General features: G+C 37.0%; 1 protein-coding gene across 1 annotated transcript in view; it reads left to right on the forward strand.

Annotated features, from left to right (window-relative positions):
• cry1b (cryptochrome circadian regulator 1b) overlaps nucleotides 1-20649 on the forward strand; it is an 89626-nt gene that overhangs the window by 67840 nt on the left and 1137 nt on the right. Inside the window, exons 10-14 of the mRNA XM_028815944.2 lie at nucleotides 2972-3073; nucleotides 4782-4868; nucleotides 7054-7137; nucleotides 15173-15244; nucleotides 19160-19269. Coding sequence (XP_028671777.1) covers nucleotides 2972-3073; nucleotides 4782-4868; nucleotides 7054-7137; nucleotides 15173-15244; nucleotides 19160-19266 — 452 coding nt within the window. The 3' untranslated portion in view covers nucleotides 19267-19269. The remainder of the gene's footprint in view (nucleotides 1-2971; nucleotides 3074-4781; nucleotides 4869-7053; nucleotides 7138-15172; nucleotides 15245-19159; nucleotides 19270-20649) is intronic.

Raw genomic sequence — 20649 nt, forward strand, 5'->3', positions numbered from 1 at the left:
AATGTATATAACATTCAGAAAATTAACAGTACAGCCACTAGAAACAAAGTAGCTGCTAAGCATTTTGCTATGTATAATGTGGAATATTCCTACTCACAACAAAGACCAAAGCTACTCGACCACATGACCAAAAGAAGGAGTTTTAGGAGGCATTCTATCAAGCTGTTTTTATGCAAAGTTATCTGACTTTTTCATTTACTCACGCTCTGACTAACAAACCAAGAAAGACATTATTTTCCACTTAGTTAAAAAGATGAAATTTGGCAGGATGGTACATCTAGGCCAGTAGGTATCCTCTAAGAAAGGACATTTCAATATATCAGTATTTTGGGGGTTAAAAAAACCCAAAATAGATAAATACCCCAAAATCTCAGAAATGCTTTAACAGATTTGATTGAAATTTGGCAGTTATGGGAAAAACAAAATTAGCAGATACATTTTTTATTTTTTTGATATTTATTTTTAGTATGCTACTGTACATATATGCTCTGCACTGAGAATGGGCTTTGTGCAAATGAAACACACAACAGAAATGATTAATGTACCCTGCAAAAAGCACCACTAGCCAATATGGTGGACAGATGATGGAAAACAGGGCAGTGTGCTGGACAGGGGAAAAGACGCATGATCACGTTGTGAAATGGAGGAAAAAAATTCAGCGAAACCCAAGGAAATAGCAAAGCTCTTTGGTTAGCAAATGCTGTTCTTTTGCTTTTGGACTGCTGGATCTCTTCTTGGTTATCTGTTTCTATTGACCACCAGCCCTAGTCCCACCACTGGTCTTAGATAGTTGCGCTTGAAGTTCTAATGGGGAAATGCACCTCACTCCTCACATTAATACATCACTGTAACACATACAGCATATAATGCTGGCACTTATTTATATCCATTTCAAGCACTGCGTTGCATATACCATAATTTCACATCTGGAGACTACATAGAAGAGATGACAAACATGCAAAGAAACAACTGCACTTGGGTGAGTACTGCAACAAAACAAACAAAAATGTATAAACATCTAATAATGATTATAGGTAAAACCTGTATTGCTACATTATAAGATGCTGGTCAGCAGTGCTGGGCTGGAGGAGATGTTGAGAGGTTATGTCTAGTGGCCGTGACATATGCAAATGTTGGCATCCAAAAACTTTGAGGGGTAGAGCCCCCCCCATGGGAGACTGCAAAAACAGGCAAGTACTAGACTCCAAAAAAGGTTGTGCAGCACGGAGCAGGCTGTTTCCAGGAAGAACGAAGCTGTGCAGAACAGACCAGAAGAGGAGGATTGTTACAGTGGAATTTTCAGGTGAAACTTTCTACAGAAAGCTGGCATGTTCTGAGACCAGATCATTGAAGCGGACTTGGAACGAGTAACTGTGCTTTGGGGTTGGAACTACGTAGCAAGGTGCAGAGACATTCATGGCATGCTCTGGAGCCAGGACTCTAGAGCAGGTTATGAAAGAGGATCAGAACAGTGGAGCTGCGTGCAGAGGCATTTCAGGTGTGCTCCCAGCCCAGAACACCATAGCGGATTACAGAGACATTTGTGGCATGCTCTAAATCTGAAACTTTGAAGCTCCTAAGTGGTAATCGTCCTTTCCCTAATGGAAGGTAATAACTTGATATACTGTAAATAGTTTTTAGCTCGTTACAGTTTTTCTAGTATTTTGACTTAGAATACATGGGCCATTAACTCGAGCTGAAATAAATCTTTATGCTGTGTTCACTTTCTTTACCACACTATGGAAGTTCATTACAGTATGTACTTAAATTTCATATTATTCGTACTAATCACCTGCTTCAATTGAAAAGGATACATTTTCCTGTAACATTGTGTTTTGAGATACAATTGGTTACATTTCTTTTGTTTTTCCCAACAGGAGCACAGGTTGGTCAAGTGACTTGTACATGGTCACACCGTATCAGTAGCGTGACTTGAACCAATAACCTCGGGGTTTAAAGTTCTAGGTCCAAGGCCCTAACCACCACACCATGCTACCTGCCAATAATATTGGCATGTGGTTAGAAAAATACAAATATTGTACAAGAAAGTACTTAGTTAATTACATAGTACTTTTGACACACCCAGCTAACTGACAGCACTTTACCTGACACACGTTGTATTATGAAATTTCCTAGGCAAACCCAGGTAACACAGCTAGTAATAAAATATTTCCAACTTTACTGTGTCTGTCCTGACAAAATGAGGAAGGAACACTGAAAAAATACACATTTAACCCCATAAAGCAGTGTTTCCCAAACTCGGTCCTGGGGGCCCCCTGTGGCTGTATGTTGTCTTCCAAACCCAGGTTCACAATCAGTGATGATAATAATTGATAACTGATCTCATTTAATTAGCTGGTCTTTGTTTCTTCTTTTCTCTTATTCTGCATTCAAAAAAGCACGGCAGTATGGTTTTTACATTTAAGAGAACTTTAGAAATATTTCTATTTTTTCTAAAGCTTTAAATGCTTAACTTGTTCCTCTCCTATTATTTTCCCCTTTTTTGTTTACTTTGCTCCCTTCATTTAACCCTAATACTGACAATTAGCAATAAGCAGAACAAACACCTGGGATGATGAAAGTTGCAACTACTTCAGAGTCAGACCCACTGATTAGTAAGTAATGAATTAAACAACCAGAACACTAAATCGCTTAGTGTATTTTAATAAAAAAATTGCCAAGCTTAGTTTTGTAATTTCTACATTGACTCCAAAACACAAAAACTGGGAAATAATGATTCACTTAATTAGGCCGTGAGTTCAATGAAAAACGGAAGTTGGTTGGGACAAAAACCTGCAGCCACATGGGGTTCCTAGGACCAAGTTTGGGAACCACTGCCATAAAGTATTTATGAGAGGAAAATAACATGTTTGTTCAATTTCAGTTAGCCAGTTTTCAACACCACAAAACTAATCAAATTATAAATGTTTTTGTATATGTTAAGTAAAAGTCTTTATGTCCTCACTTTCAGGCCTCCTTGCTTCAGTGCCTTCAAATCCCAATGGAAACAGCAGTGGGGGAGTTATGGGATTGTCAACAAATGAAATCATCCAGGGGACACACAGTAGTGTTGGTATGTACTGGTTTAATCTATCCTTTTTAATAACAAAATATAATAATTATCAAAGTCCTCTTCATACTACCCTTGCTGAGCTATACATACAGTATAATATATACATGGAGACAATCATGAGTGAATTGTGCTTAAAACTGGGTGGAAACAATTAGACCACTCACTGAGTGTCACATTTCTAAACTAATCCCAACTCCTCGGCGTAGGGTGGCGATTTTAAACTGCAAAGAGCAGTGGTGATCTTGTTAACCTGATCTGACAGACAACAAGCGTCTGGTTACAATAAAGTTTACCGCTAAAAAGTCAATGTGTGTTGCGTGTGCACAGAGCACATTGCACATCTTAAAATAAATATATGTTGTAAGGGAAAAACCTTTCTGTACCCTCAGATTATGCGTTGGCATTTGAAGATATGAAACGTGTTTGATATGTTGTTGCAGGTGCTGTCTTTTGTTCAGTGTTACAATAATAGTGTAGGAGTTAATGTAAGCTTGTAAGAATCGACAGCTATGTTCGTGGAATATAAATTGCAAAAAATGCATTTAAAATTAATGATGTTTCACACCCTGACTAAACTAATAACTAAAGTAAGTTAACATTGCTGGCTTATTGAAAATGCAAACATGCCATGCCAGAATAGCTGCAGTGTTTTAACACGTAGTATGTAGACCACAATGCCTATCTAGACTCTGTTCGCTGTTATGACATATAGTAATGCGATGGTCTAAATTAGAAAAAGATATCATAGCAGACAATAGCACATCTCAAACTCATGCAGGCAAGTAGCTCTCACTTCTGTTGCTATGCTCATCAAAATGTACAAATTAATCATTTAGTTTCAGTTACCTTGTACTTAGCTCCTGAATTGATAATAGCAAATTTAGCTTTATATTTGCTCTCACAGTCTTTTTTCTCTCTCTCCATGAATCCTTTGCGGTGGTTTAAAATACGTGAACTGGAGGAATTTGGGGTTGGTGTTTTAGATAAAAGCTCTGTGGGTGTAGCTTTTGCAGTGCAGGGTTTTGCTGCTATTCACTACAAACTTTTTAACGGGTTGTTTCAAGGCATATTTTCTTATTCAAGGATCATGTCTGGCCCAGTGAAAATACTTTCACACTAATTCCTTTTTTTGAAACCAGGTTTCATATTACTGAAGTGTTTAAGAAACTACTGTGCAGTAATCTGAAGATGCACAAGACAGGAGAATGCAAGCAGATCATGTTTTATAAACCAACAGAAGTCAAAGTTTAAAATGTACACTCACCAATTCATTGTATCACAATTTCAAAAGATCTTTATACAGCCTGAGACTGTTTTTTGATTTGTGGAAATCAAAGAATTGAAGAGCATTTTCATTATAGATAATATGCACCTTTTCACCAGACCTTGTCCTAGCCTCATTTGACTACCACCTGATCCTCAGTGTTAAAGACCTCAGGTCAGTTACAGAGAAGTGGTTGCACAAGCAAGACAAAACATTTTATCTGATTTGCAATTAAATAGCTTTTTGAACATTACATTAAGTGTATTACATTTGATAAACAGAATTTGCTTGGTTTCAGTGGTGTTTCCCTAAATGTGTTCAACATTTTTGATCACCTTCTTATAGTTTTTGACGCTTGAACTTTTGAAAGGTAGAGTAGTGCTAAGGAGTATGCTTGTGATTTTTGTTTTTTAATTTTGTTCTGTCTTTCTATTACTGCTCTAGGTACAGTAATGGGAACTGGTGAAAATCAGGTTGGTGGTGGGTTGACATTTCAACATGGAGATTCGCACCCTGTTTTACACCACGAAGGTGCGTTTGCAATATAAATAATGTTTTTTTCTGACCTTGGCAAAAAAAGCCTTTGAAGTTTTATAATTTTAGAGAAGAAATCGAGAAAACAGAGTAAAAAAAACAATGTAAAAAAAAGGCAGTTTACTTTTATTACTAAGTTTTATTCTGTTCTTAAAAAATCTTACTGCAGAGACTAAAAGCAAATAAGCACAGCTATTTGTTATTAGTGGACATGTTTTCATTACTTTCATTGGAGTCATATGGTGCATTTATTAATGCAACTTTGTATGTGTAGGTTGTATTTCCCACACGTGTTTCCATGTTGATGAGTTCTCGTGTAACCTGAGACAGGTTGGAATCATTTGCTGTTTATGTTCTTTGCAAATAATAAGTTGTTAAAAGTTTGTGGTTATATTTCCAGCTCTGCTCTCCTAAATTTTGAAATATTTCTTATACATTCACTTACCCATGTCACCTACAAATAATGTACTGTAGATGTTAAAGATGTCATCATTTTTAGTTCAGCTTCATGATTTATTATTTGTTTTTTTGAAGAAGTGCTTCCTGGTTACTGTTAACTCCCACCAGTGTCATTTAGTGCGCACTGTTTAACCAGAAAAATGTTTCCTGGATAAATTGTATTGCTTCTTTTGAGAATCAGGGATTTGTAGATCCTCAGAAATAGAAAAAGCTCCATTTCTTTTTACCTATCAGAGCAAGACACACCCCACACACCAGTAGTGAAATTTCTGTATATCTTCAAATGATGCTAATAAATGATCAGAAACATTGCCACATGTGGGCCTGATTGATCATAGGCCTACCCAATCAGTTCAAAATGCTTACATTGGAAACACTTGTTTTTAAAATAACTACATAAAAATAAGACTCAACAAAATTTGTTATTGTCCTTCTGATGAAAGCTTTGTCTGTTAAAAGTAGAAGAAATGTGATAGTTACCAAAAATTACTGGGTGGTATAGGAGTGGAGCTGTGCAATCTTTGGTGCTAGAAGATGTTGAGGTGGCCTGTCATGAGCCTTAAGTGAAGAAGGAATCCCAAAAATAAAGCCTAAAGACTTCATTTCCAAGCGAAATTTAATTCTGTTTTTCTGAGAAATTATAGACTGGGGTATCAGATAGACTGTAAGAAGAGTGTATGCACTTTAGGTTGGACGATGAAGCAAGTGGAAAGATAAAGTTGAATGGTTTACATAATTTTAGTTAATTACAGATGGCTCTTTCTACGTTGTGAGTTTGAAAGTGGCAAGTCCAACCACTTTGTCAGTATTAGCTTATAAAGATGATGGAAAGAAAAAAAAATCTTACAAAGCCAATATGGTGTCTACATTAAATATACTTTATACCATTTTGCAGGAAATGGTAAAATGACCTGCTGAATTTTTAATATAGAAATGTGGGTTGTAGAGTCTTGTTTACTTGATTTTTCAAGTACTGTAAGTACACTTACACTTTTTAACAATAAATGTGTATCACTAGTCAGTTATTCATCTGGGTTGTATTAAACATACATGCAGTATCATTTTTGGTCACGATGCTATCTGGCAATATTTAGCTTGATGCAATTGCATTTCTTTGTGCTATACCCACAATCTGCTCTTGTGATATGAAAATTATAGAGAATCACTTTCTGGAAGTTGCAGTTTAGTGCAGAGTTATTCTGGCCAGTGAATAAATAAATAGCTAGATTCCTTAATTAAAACCAGAAATAATGACAAGGTTTTTCTGTTTGTGAACAGAACTAAAAATATTTTGATTTTAATCTTTTATGTATTATGGTGAGTTGCATATGAAAGTCACTCATGGTTTGACTTCTAGTTCCTATCTTTTCTAGCTCAATCCCTGATTCATTCTTAACTCAAAACAACACCTTTTATATCCCATTTCATCTTATGTCGTACACTTGATTTTTATTGAGCACATGTACCTCAAATATGTTTGTATTTTATTTACATACATATAGTCCATTTCATTGCCTCAATCTGTGTTACTGTTTGTTAAAATTCTTTCCTTGTAAGGAATAGGTGCTTATGCAAAAGTTTATGTTCAGTTAGCCTGACGCCTTTTACTGCTACATTTTCTACTGTGGTGGAAGTTTTGCATAGAATGAATTTGTTATTATTTAAACTTACATTTTTATATTAACCCAATTTTATCTTTTTTTTTTTTTTTAAACCTGAAAAGGCTTACAGATGGTATCTAATGGAAGCAACTTTATGACATACTCACACACTGACAACCAGACAAGGACTAGTGTGTTGCAACAGGGTAATTATCTTTATTATTATTTGAAGTTGTTGTTGACTAAAGCTTTAAGCCAATATTTGTCTTCACTAAACCACAAGGTGGCATCATAGGACTTGGCAAGATTATGTGCACTACAGCCAGCTACATAGAAACAAAAATATGGCCAGAATTTATGCTGAACCTTTTAATGGTTTCCATTAGAAAGTTAGGGTGTTGTACCATGTTAGACATTATGGATGTAATGAGAAGTCAAGCAAAATGACAGCTTTTATTGGCTAACTAAAAAGATTACAATATGCAAGCTTTCGAGGCAACTCAGGCCTCTTCTTCAGGCAAGACGTAATCAATAGTTTCCATTGATTTGCTCAGAAAATGTATTGTGTATTAAGTTGGACTGCAGTTAGAAAATATTTTCCAGGCCTCACAGATTTTTTGTAGTATTGGATCTAACTTTGATGCTTCAAGATTAGTAAAAGCTAGCTTTCTAACATAAATATCCCTGTTTTGTCTTGTTGTCATTTACAGTGGGAGAATGTAATTATGCAGTAATTACAAAATATGCAGTAATACTACAAATTTCACTGGGCAAATAGTTTCTCATAGCATCGTGTTGCTTATTTGCGTTCTTGGCTAGCCTTGCATAGCCAGACGTATAATAGATACTGTACGTTTGAAGAGAACTGTGAGTGAATTTGGCTTAAATATGGGTGGGAACAATTGAGCAGTTCACTGATGTGACATTTCTAAACCAATTCAAAGCCACAAGAAGGTGGAACTCAAATAAGGAATGGTGATTTTAAATAGCAAACATCAGTGGTGCTCTCGTTAGTTAACAGTGTCTGATTGACAGCAGCCTGTAGTTACAATGGATAAACCTTCTATGGCTGAAAATCCTCCTAAACATATAGTTGTGTGCTATGTGTGCAGAGAGTACATTACATTTGTTTATAATAAACAACCTGTTGCAAGGGCAAAACTGTTTTGTAAAACCAGATTATACTTCGGAATACAAACATATCACTGGGTTAGTGGTAAAAGTGAATGACTCATTGTCACCAGCTATTTCTGGTATGTGTTGCTTACAGTTGCAATATAACAATACAGTCATAGTCGATGTGAGTTTCAAAGATTTGGCAGTTTACATTTGCAAAAAAGATAAACTGTAGAATATGCTATTATATTAAATGTATGCTGTCACACATGTTTATAACGTATAGCTAAAGGAGATGTTAATTTTGTTACTCAGTACACCTGTAGCAGTAAATGTGCCTAATGATTAGGCACCATCCTGCAGAACCACATATGAAACTACATAGCATCCACCTGCATTAAAGTCTGTTAAAATTACTTTTTAATTACCAAACATGCCATACCAGAAAATATTTGCAGGGTTTTAATACATACTTGTACAATACAATTCAACATAACTTATTTTTGTATAGCACTCTTCACGTAGCGCAGGCAGCACTGTGAACAGTTCTTTGAACAATTTTTAAGAAATGTGTGCTGATTCAATAAAACTAATGGTAATTTCAGCCGAGTTAAAGAGCGACAGAATGTTGTTGGGGTCAGCAGACTGTTGTTGTGCATATAAAGACAACAATATTCTCTGCACAGGTGATGCAACAGTCATAATGACAGCAAGATAAATAAATTAAGCTTTAGTTACCCTTTTCTGACAGGGCCAGATGTGATTCACAAACAAGGTTTGTAGTGAATAAAGGCCAAATCCATCGCTTAACACTAGAATCCCTAAAACCTACGAAAAAAGTTGTAATGCCGGGCCACCTTAAATTCCTTTGTACCTTTTCATCAGCGTCTTTTGTTTTGCAAATGTGTCAGTTAGCACAGGTAGCAAACAGTCTTCTATCCCATCCCCCACCGACACAGCTGAAATTCTCCCAGCTGAAGTCTCTTTATCTGGGTGTAAGGTGCCTGGAGTTGTATCAGGTCAGGTTGGGGAGCATGCACTGGTACAGGGTAAATAATATATCATTATTTGGAATACATACATTTCATGTGTGTTCAGTGTCTACTACGATCTGGGTAAATGTAGGACATGCATGTGGCACATTGACTGACAAGATGGCGCCCGACCTGTTGCTGCATCCAAATGGTGCCCTTTTTAGCCTTTATGCCTGGTTCAGCTGCATTGTTCTTATGCGTGAGTGGACGTTTCTTATGAGGAGGGTTTCTGTTCTCTTTCTCCGATGTAGAACCCTCATCCTCATCTGAGTTCACCTCTATCATAGCACAACTTTATTTGAAAACTAGCAGTGTCAGATTGGGGGGGATCATGAACATGACTGAGAGAATAAAAAAAAAAAAAGCTTACTTTTACAAGTACCATAAATTTACACCAGCAGTTACAGACTCAAATGAAATGTATGTTTTTATTCTATAATAGTAACAGTAAGAGAAGCTCACTTCTCAAAATGGACACGCCCACAATTGAACCGGGAACCTCCTGTTCTTATTGCTACACCACCCAAGTGGTCATGTCAGCATTGTACCCTAACCCGTTTTCTTTTTCATCAGTTATGTTTTTGAATAAAAGCGCACTTGTTTTGTTATACCTTTTGTGAAAGTGCTTATTTGATATTTGGACTTCAGTCTTCACACATTATACACTTCATGTCTACATTTTGTCAGTTATTACTAAAATATGAAAAACGTTTCTTTTTTAGTTACGTGTTCAACAATTGCTGCCTCATGTTTCCGGTCATCCTACATTTACATAGATCGTCAATGACACGTCATTGTTGTTATTGTTTACATCCCTCCTCGGGCGGACGTGGAGACAGCGAGTGACATCATCCATTCTGCTGTTGCTAAGTTACAAACGCAGCACCCTGAGGCGCTTGTGCTAATCGCTGGAGACTTTAACCATGTGACGCTGGACAAAACATTACCTGCCTTCTCCCAGTATGTGGACTGTAACACCCGGGGAAATAAGACTATTGATTTACTGTATGTAAACGTTAAAGACGCATATAGCGCCACCCCACTGCCTGCGCTTGGGAAAGCAGATCATAACCTGGTTCTGCTTCAGCCTCACTACAAACCAAGAGTGAGGGTCCTACCTACAACCACACGCTCATTCAGGAAGTGGTCCCCTGAGGCAGAGAAGGCTCTGAGAGAATGCTTTGGAACTACAGACTGGTTTATCCTGCAGGGATCACATAGTGAGAACATTGAGGAGGTTGTAGACTGCACTACTGACTAAATCAACTTCTGTATGGACATTGTAGTTCCAGTAAGAACTGTAACAAGCCATGGATTACAAGTGACATCAAGGGCCTTTTGAACCAGAAGAAAAGGGCTTTTAAAGGCAGTGATCAGCATGAGCTCAAGCGCGTGCAGAAGGAATTAGAGTCCAGTTCAGGGTGGCGAAGGAGCAGTACAGGAGAAAGCTGGAGCAGAAGTTGCAGAATAACAGCATGGGATGGGATGGAGATGAATGGGATGGGATGAAGATCATCACTGGCTGCAGCTCGAAGCAGGGTGCCACCATCGAGAGAGACTTGGAGAGCAAACCAAATGAACAACTTCTTTAACAGGTTTGACCACCCTAACCCACTCTCACTCTCACCTCGGAGTACTGCACCCTCCACACATCCTTCTGCTGATACCAGCATAGGAGAGACATCCCCACCCACAATTACAACAGCGCAGGTGAGCAGAGAGCTGAGGAGACTTCGTGCCAGCAAAGCAATGGGTCCAGATGGAGTATCGCCACGACTGCTGAAGGTCTGTGCATGGGAGCTGGGGGGTCCTCTACAGCGCATCTTCAACCTGAGCCTGGAACAGGGGAGAGTCCCGAGGCTTTAGAAAACATCTTGCATCACCCTAGTCCCAAAGGTATCATGTCCTAGTGAGCTGAATGACTTCTGGCCTGTTGCTCTGACATCACATGTGATGAAGACCATGGAGAGGCTGCTGCTTCACCACCTGAGGCCACAGGTTCAACATGCCCTCGACCCTCTGCAGTTTGCATATCAGGAGAAGGTGGGAGCGGAGGATGCCATCATCTATATGCTACACCGATCCCTCTCTCACTTGGACAGAGGCAGTGGTGCTGTAAGAATTATGTTTCTAGACTTCTCTAGCGCCTTCAACACAATCCAACCTCTGCTCCTTAGGGACAATCTGACAGAGATGGGAGTAGATTCATACCTGGTGGCATGGATCATGGACTATCTTACAAACAGACCTCAGTATGTGCGTCTTGGGAACTGCACATCTGACATTGTGGTCAACAACACAGGAGCGCCACAGGGGACTGTACTTTCTCCGGTCCTGTTCAGCCTATATACATCGGACTTCCAATACAACTCGGAGTCCTGCCACGTGCAAAAGTTCGCTGACGACACTGCTATCGTGGGCTGCATCAGGAGTGGGCAGGAGGAGGAGTATAGGGACCTAATCAAGGACTTTGTTAAATGGTGTGACTCAAACCACCTACACCTGAACACCAGCAAAACCAAGGAGCTGGTGGTGGATTTTAGGAGGCCCAGACCCCTCATGGACCCCGTGATCATCAGAAGTGACTGTGTGCAGATGGTGCAGACCTATAAATACCTGGGAGTGCAGCTGGATGATAAATTAGACTGGACTGCCAATACTGTTGCTCTGTGTAAGAAAGGACAAAGCAGGTTATACTTCCTTAGAAGGCTGCGTCCTTCAACATCTGCAATAAGATGCTGCAGATGTTCTATCAGACGGTTGTGGCGAGCGCCTTTTTCTACGCGGTGGTGTGCTGGGGAGGCAGCATTAAGAAGAAAGACGCCTCATGCCTGGACAAACTGGTGAGGAAGGCAGGCCCTGTTGTTGGCATGGAGCTGGACAGCTTGACATCTGTGGCAGAGTATCGGGCGCTCAGCAGGCTCCTATCAATTATGGAGAATCCACTGCATCCAATAAACTGTGTCATCTCCAGACAGAAGAGCAGCTTCAGCGATAGACTGCTGTCACTGTCCTGCTCCACTGACAGACTGAGAAGATCGTTCCTCCCCCAAACTGTGCGACTCTTCAGTTCCACCCAGGGGTGTAAACGTTAACATTATACAAAGTTATTGTCTGTTTTTACCTGCATTGTTATCAATCTTTAATTTAATATTGTTTTTTGTATCAGTATGCTGCTGCTGGAGTATGTGAATTTCCTCTTGGGATTAATAAAGTATCTATCTATCTATCTATCTATCTATTCCAAATGACGATATATTATTTATCCTCTACGATTCCAGGTTTCCTCACACCCAGATAAACATACTTTAGCTCTGAGAATCTTCTCTGTGACTTGAGCTATGCTGGTGGGGGGTGGAATAGCAGGCTGCCTTCTGCCGGTGCTGATCAACACAAACAAAAGACGCTAATGGAGAGGTGCAAAGGAATTTAAGGTGGCTCAGGATTTCAAGTTTTTTTTTGTAGGCTTCATAGATTTTAGTGTTAATAGGGGTCCTTGAGGAGGATTTTCAGCTTAAGACAGTAATCAAAAGCTTACTCTCTGTTGGGACAGGTTAACAAGAGTACCACTGCTCTTTGCATTTCACCGCCCCTAATTTGAATGTTGCCTTTGCAAGGCATTGGATTTGTTTAGAACTGTGACACTCAGTGAACTGTCCAGTTGTTCCCACCCACTTTTAAGCAAAATCTCTCATTGTCTTCAGGCATATGTATTATATGTCTGGTGCTGGGAGACTGTAGTTACCCTGTGCAAATAAGCACTTGAATGGACAACAGCAATTTTACCTTTTTATTTACTTTCAGCTTTAAGTCTATTGTTTAATTTCTTTTGCGGTTTCCCATTCTTTCCATACTGAATTTAAGTATCTGATTAATACATAAGTAGGAATGGGACCTTGCAACTCCAAACATTTAAAGTGCAAGGATAGAAGGTTGCAAGTTTTTACGATGTAACCCCATGGGTATGGACTTTTCAGAGTAATAATCTATTAATTCACTGCTGGATTTCACCAGTATTCACTGCAAATTTGTTAATGTGTACTCTTCAGACTTGTATTCTCATCTCAAGAATCATATTCGTCTCTGTGAAACTTTTCCGTAAAGTATAAGTTTTCTATTTTTTTCAAGTCAAACTTATTTCTTCACAAACATGGTATATATGCCTTTTCTGCTTAAAACTGTTCTACAGTAAAGTTAAGCTCTTTCTATAACTTTGCAATGGAGGGTATGGGGCACACAGGAAGAGCTTAAAACTTACCAAGTTCGTCCATTTTTTAAGCTAAGACTTGGTACTGTTTATCTCGTGGTAAGGATACATTTTCTATTTGCTTGTGCAAATCCTTATGAAAATATGGAAGTAAATAAAAACAAAACCAGTCACATAGAATGAAAAGTTTACTCTGATTTGGTCTATTGGTAGGAAACCCTGCACTTCCTAGCGCAGGAAGAATAAGTGCTGAACGTATTGTGCACAGTTAGTCTTCTTTTAAAATGGCTGAATCTCATAATCTGGGTGTTTTTTTTGTAACGTGACACATATAAACTATTTTATAAAGTGTTCTTACTTGATGACTCCCTTGGCTTGAAAAATTCCTCTGTGCCCCATAGAATGTAAAGCACCAGTGCATGCAGGATCTTTTTTTACATTTATAGAAACAATAAACTTTAGAACACAACTTTGCATGGCAAAGGCATATATAGCATATTTGCAAAGAAATAACTTGAAAGATACCAAACTTATCCTTTAACTGAGGCAGAAAATGTATTAAAGGTAGCTGGAATTATTCAGACTTGTTGATCAACTTTAAGAACACCAATGAATAGCGCACATTGTTTAGCCCGTAATAACATGAAAAAGCATTTTTATCTACCTACTTACGATGTTGGTCCCACTGGCAAGGAAGCAGTAATGCATAAACTAAACGTTCAATTTAGTGAAGATTGTGAGATAGTTTGTAATCAACCTGAGAAGGTGTGCACATAAAGAAACTAATAATGATAGCCACTTGCAAGATGCCATTAAGTAATGGCTAAAACAAGCTATGGGACCTTTACTAGAAAACCAGCAAAATCAGAAAGTAGATGTACAGTGCCATTCCATTAATAGGAAGAGTTCAATCATATGTGTTGCAGTTCCTCCAAAGAATTACTTGCCACATGTAGTTTTTGATTTCACGTGTTGGATTTCTGAATTGTTCAGCTAGTCATCTCTCTGTTAGAAAACATGGATTCCATGTAAGTGCAGTATATGCCAGTAAAGCAAGTTGTTCAATACTTATTAAAAAATTATATTTTATATGTAAAAAGTTGTCATTAAACTATAAAGAAAACACAATATATAGTACAATGATCAGATTGACCAAAGTTCTAGCACTGTTATTAAATGGTCCTCCTCCTAACACTTGCAGTCCAGTAATCCGGTCCATGTATTAGAAATTCAGGTGTGGGTGCATTTACCAGCATGGCACTGTCTGAGAAGACTTTGCACAATTTTCTATCTAGATGCATTCTGGACATGGGGATTTTACTGTCCTGTTTCTCTGAGGCTTGCATTTTCATTTAAGCAAAATGACACCAGTAGCACTTTGATATTCCTTGCATCAATTTAAGGTTTGGTAGAAGCTGAAAATAATGACCTGCTTACTCCTCTGTAATCAAGTTAAATTCGACTTGGTTGAATTTCACTTCAGAAGCGTTATAAGAACTTCACACATACAATATAATTTTTTTCATTTCTAGTATACTGATTCATAGAGTCACATAATAGAAATGAGGCAATGTTTTTTTATTTAACAAAGACCAATTAATATGTTTGTGGACAACAGTGTTTTGACTTGCACACTAATTTGGCTATTATATTCTATACTCAATGTTTGATTATATGTTGCTTTTTACACAGTAAAATATACCTAAGATTTTACCACATGATTTGAAGTCTTCATTACATCGCTGCCAATCAAGATACGAGTTCCTCATATTTTCATCAATTTGTGACACAATTTTTAAGCATTCAGGTTACTATAAATATGGGAAATTGTGTGAGTGCAAAAGTGTTTAAATGTTTACTGGCTTTCCATTTATTTGCTTTTAGGCTATGGCAGTGAAATTTTGCTTTACTCACAACGAGGATCACAACAAACAGAAAGTGTGATATTGCAGCCAGGTAAGCACTGATTTAGAATTAATACATCAGACACGTTTAAATAATTTAAAACACATTGAGTGTATATGGTATTTGTGTGCATGTGTGTGTGAGATAAAGAGAAAATAATGTATTTAGAGGGCAGGGTTTGTCTAAAAGACTATACACTACAAAAAATTAAATCTAAGCAAGTGAAAAGTTTTTATGTCAAGCCATTAAATCTTGTTTTAGTCATTGTTATGATTGTTTGACTTATCAGGATATGTGTTGAACATTATTTGGCATATTTTAAGAAATCTTGTGAAGTGAGTTTTGCTTACCTCATTGAAACATTTTTTTTTTTCAAGTTGTTTTTTCCAGTTATTTTATATGAATTTTTGTGCAGTGTAGACTCTGTAGTAAACTGAAGAGAATGGGCTTTTGCATATTTGAGAATTATGTAAATAGATAAGACTTATGCAGTATAATCAGAAATAAATTAAATTTGACATACTACACAACAAACACTGCAAGTGACAGTAGGTGTGAATCTTGGATGTTCATACACATGTTCAGAATTGTTTCCCAAACAGACATTTGCTTTATCATTATAAATAAGATTTGTGATATCATTCTCAAAAGACAGTCACACAGTGTTTCATCAGATTACAGAAGGAGGAAGTTCTGAAAAAAACAAACATGTGAGGTCAGTATTTGCCATTAGATTGTGAAAGCTGGGTTGCTGAAGGTAAACATTAAGTTTAGTAACTTTGAACACTGAAACAAACATGATTCAAGCACAGTTTGATAATTAAACATTTTAATCATTTTGAAAGCAGCAAAAGTCCAAAGTTGGCAGCCAGGAAAAATATACTTTGCTCACTTCTTTAAAACATGTATCTAGAATTTTTCACTAAGCAGTTTGTGCATGGTTGATATAACAATGGTAGTTTTTAAGGAAATGGTTGAAGAGTGTGACAAATCATAGAATGCTATAGCAGAAGAAAACTATACAATGTAACCTTATGCATGTAGAGTTAAGGGTAAACTTTTCTTTGTGCAGAATTTTCCAAAATGTAAATTGAGATGAAGGTATTTGGTAATGAATGCATAACAAATGAAAATGTGTAGTGCTTTAAACAAGATACTATTTACCTGAAGTTGCTCTTCTTTTTCTTAGCTCATATGTCATGAGAAATAATGTTGTGCTCCAGTTCATAAATGACAATTTTACAGAATGTATAATCTTCATAGTTCAGCAGCCAAAGTCCAAGGTTTGCTACTAGAAAGCATATGAAGTTTTTTTAAAAGGACGAAGTGCACATATAGATAAGTGCCCACTCCTCTAGAACACTACCACATTCTCAGCTATGCCTGAGACTTTCATCACCATGTACCTCTTGAAGCATGTTAAATATCTTGATAAAGTTGTTTGAAGTTTTTGATAAAATTTTGTTTATTTTCTGCTTGCATTTAAAAACACTTCCTAATTCACATGATACATGCTCGTGTTCTCATGCTCATGTACAACAAATGATTTTAGCCCAAAATGAAGCTCTTAATCTTCAGTGAGAAGCTGAAATAGCAGTAGAACACTCTGGCAAGCTAATTAACATTTAGTGAAATCTCAAAATGAATTTCAAATATCTTAAAATGTAGTTCAGCTTTTCAAACAACTTAAAATGTGTTTCAGGAGGTATTAAAATATATAGAGACTTTTTCAGGATACAGTGCATTTTAAGATATGTGTAATAAATATCACGATACAGTATGTAAACTCCATTTTTACATAACCTCAAAATAACTGACTCTGCATTTCAAGAAATCTCAAATACATTTTGAGATATTACACAATGACTCCCTGTGAAATTAATTTAAAAAAAATAATAATTTTAAAATCTAAAATGCATTTCTGTGAAACTTGCTGTTTTTTTTCCAAAGGAGGTTTGGTGTATTTAATAATGTCTCCAAAGGAAGCTATTTAAAAACTCTCAAAATATATTTGAAATATCCTAAAGTAATGAGGAAGTAATTTCCAGACATACTGAAATGCATTTCATAAATCTCAAAATGGGCAAGAAGCTATTCTGAGATACTTCAGTTGTACTTTAAATATCTCAAAATGATTAACACATCTCTTGAAATGAAATTGCTAATATTTTGGAAGAATATTTTATCTCAAATGTATGAGAAACCCATTTTATGAAAGTAGGAAATGATTTTAAGAGGTATGTGTTTTAGATATTGAAATGGAGAGTCAACGTGATATTTGTAAAGTATTTTATTGTATTTTGTCTGCATTTCAAGATTTCTCAAAATCCCTTAGACACTTCATAACATAATTTCCTGTACAGATGTTTTGAATCTTAAAATTAATCTATTTTAAGATATTTCGAAATATATTTGGAAGGAAATTAAAAGTATGTGTATGAGATATCTTAAAATGCTTTGCAGACACCTAAAAATGAGGAGGACCGAATTTTAAGGTATCATGGGATGCATTTGAGATATGTGAAAATCAGTTCAAGATACCTTGAAAGAGACCTATTGTCAGATATTAACAAAATGCATTTAAAAATATATTAGTTCAGCGTGACATACAATCTAAGTGTGGCACCCTTCACACTTATGCTGATGCCAATACAGTAATCCTTCCTCCATCGCGGGGGTTGCGTTCCAGAGCCACCCGCGAAATAAGAAAATCCGCGAAGTACAAACCATATGTTTATATGGTTATTTTTATATTGTCATGCTTGGGTCACAGATTTGCGCAGAAACACAGGAGGTTGTAGAGAGACAGGAACGTTATTCAAACACTGCAAACAAACATTTGTCTCTTTTTCAAAAGTTTAAACTGTGCTCCATGACAAGACAGAGATGACAGTTCAGTCTCACAATTAAAAGAATGCAAACATATCTTCCTCTTCAAAGGAGTGCATGTCAGGAGCACAGAATGTCACATAGATAGAGAAAACAATCTCTAGCAAACAAATCAATAGGGCTGTTTGGCTTAAGTATGCGAAGCACCGCGGCACAAAGCTGTTGAAGGCGGCAGCTCACACCCCCTCCGTCAGGAGCAGGGGGGGAGAGAGAGAGAGAGATAGAGAGAGACAGAGTTTGTTTTTCAGTCAAAAATCAATACGTGCCCTTCGAGCTTTTGTGCAGCATGTCGTTTCAGGAAGCAGCTGCACAAAAGATAGCAACGTGAAGATAATCTTTCAGCATTTTTAGATGAGCGTCCGTATCGTCTAGGTGTGCGAACAGCCCCCCTGCTCAATCCCCATACGTCAGGATCAGAGAAAGTCAGCACAAGAGAAAGAGAAAAGTAAGCAATCTAGCTTCTCAGCCATCTGCCAATAGCGTCCCTTGTATGAAATCAACTGGGCAAACCAACTGAGGAAGCATGTACCAGAAATTAAAAGACCCATTGTCCGCAGAAATCCGTGAACCAGCAAAAAATCCGTGATATATATTTAAATATGCTTACATATAAAATCCGTGATGGAGTGAAGCCGCGAAAGGCGAAGCGCGATATAGCGAGGGATCACTGTATACATTTTATTTGAATATATTTATAATTCCTAGTTGCTTGATTAATGAATATGAAGATACATGTATTATTTCCATCTAACTCTCATAATCCATTTTAATTATATGGATATCAAAGTTTATTTTTTTATGGATGAAAAAGCTGAATATGACACTAGATAACCAGATTTTGTTTTCTCTCATGGAAGCAGATATGTTTTTTGTAACATGCCTGTTTTATTATGTACATGTATATGTAAACTTGGAATGCATGGCAAACATGTGGTAATGTGATTTTTATGTAAGAGAAAATTAATTGAATTTATTTTTTATATTATAGTTTCTCTAAGGATAAAAATTGTGTTAAGATAAAAGTTTTTTTTATTTTAAAAAGCAGTAATTATTTTCTTTGTCTAAATTGAATATTAGTTGGAAGAGGAACTGCTGTTAGTACGTTAACAACAGTGAAGCGTCCCAACCCAGAAGAAACGACACAAGGGATTGGTCGAAAAGTACAGAGACAGAGCAGCAATTAGCTTGTAAGTTGCCTCAGTTCTATAACCCATTGGGATAAATATGAGACCTCTATTTTGCAATAATAGACATAATTTGAAATATACTGTATACTTCATCATAGATACCTCTAAGAAAGGGAAGGTTTTGGTTAAGGGGTTTTTACTTTTTACACTAAAATCTTGTGAGCCTCAGTGCTACTCAAGCCAGTAAACCAATGAAAGTCATTTGCCTAATCAATTTGTTCAAATATGCCAAAAAATTGGATTTGAATGTTCAGATTAAAAATATTCGAATATATTCAAAGTTAGTTTAATGGTTCTAGGCATTACATGTACGTTTGTACATGGTTTTTTTTATCCTTTGTTGTTATGGTAAGGCAGTGGCAGCAACTGCAAGAACAAATGCCAACAGCAAAAGCATAAAAATAAAATCCTACCAGCACTCAGGCAACTACTATTTAAATATAAGAGCCATTGAAATCCCAAGCATCTGCACCACTGGTTTGTTTTCAGTCTCAAGTTTTATCAGGACCACGAGCCATAAAATAGCTACAAAAAGTAATTTATATTCTTACAAGCCACATGCACTGGCACCATGATTCGCTACATTATTAGTATTTTTTTCGGCAGTATGTCTGCATAAAGCCCTTATGACAGTGTTATTTGGGCCCCCTGTACTACAAACATTGTGACGTGTCTTTCTGATGCAAAGACCACTGTCAGAAATGAGAAACAGGTTTAGTGTGAAGTTAAGTGGAGACCACATTTTGTGAGGGCACGTGGCTGCTCTGTAGGAAAAGCTGAGTGACACGAGTGAGAGAGAGTGCTTTTGCACTAAACAGGCTTAATGCTTTCACACTCACACCATTTGCTTTTGTTGTGTATCGGGAATGATTTGTCACTGTGTTTTAAGTTACAATTTGTTTGGTTGTGTTTCACATTGGAAATTTTCATGCAAACTAAAGCATATCTATAAACACTCAATGGGCGTGTCATGGAATTCTTTTCATCATTTTTTTTCCCAGGAAAAATGTCATGGAGGGTCATTAATAGTTGTTTTTGCGAACCTGACATTCTCCATAATTATATGGTTTATGTACTAAACAGAGCTTTATGAGCAAAACACCTATTATAAAACTACTGGAAGACTGCTTGAAAATATTGCTGCCACGCATGTTACAAAACAAACATGTTTCAAATAGACGAGTGTACAAAACAAGACAAGCTATGCTGAGGGCATACACCGTACCTCAGTTTTTATGACAGTAGATGTCTTGGGCAAGTTTCATTTCACCGTATGATACTGCACATTTACTGTCCAGTAGCCACCATATGAACATAACCTCAGTTTAGTTTATCTCAAGTCAAATGGCTACTTTCTTAACTCTTATGAATATTGTTAAT

The sequence above is a fragment of the Erpetoichthys calabaricus genome, chromosome 1 (assembly GCF_900747795.2).
Source record: "Erpetoichthys calabaricus chromosome 1, fErpCal1.3, whole genome shotgun sequence".
Lineage (NCBI taxonomy): Eukaryota > Metazoa > Chordata > Cladistia > Polypteriformes > Polypteridae > Erpetoichthys > Erpetoichthys calabaricus.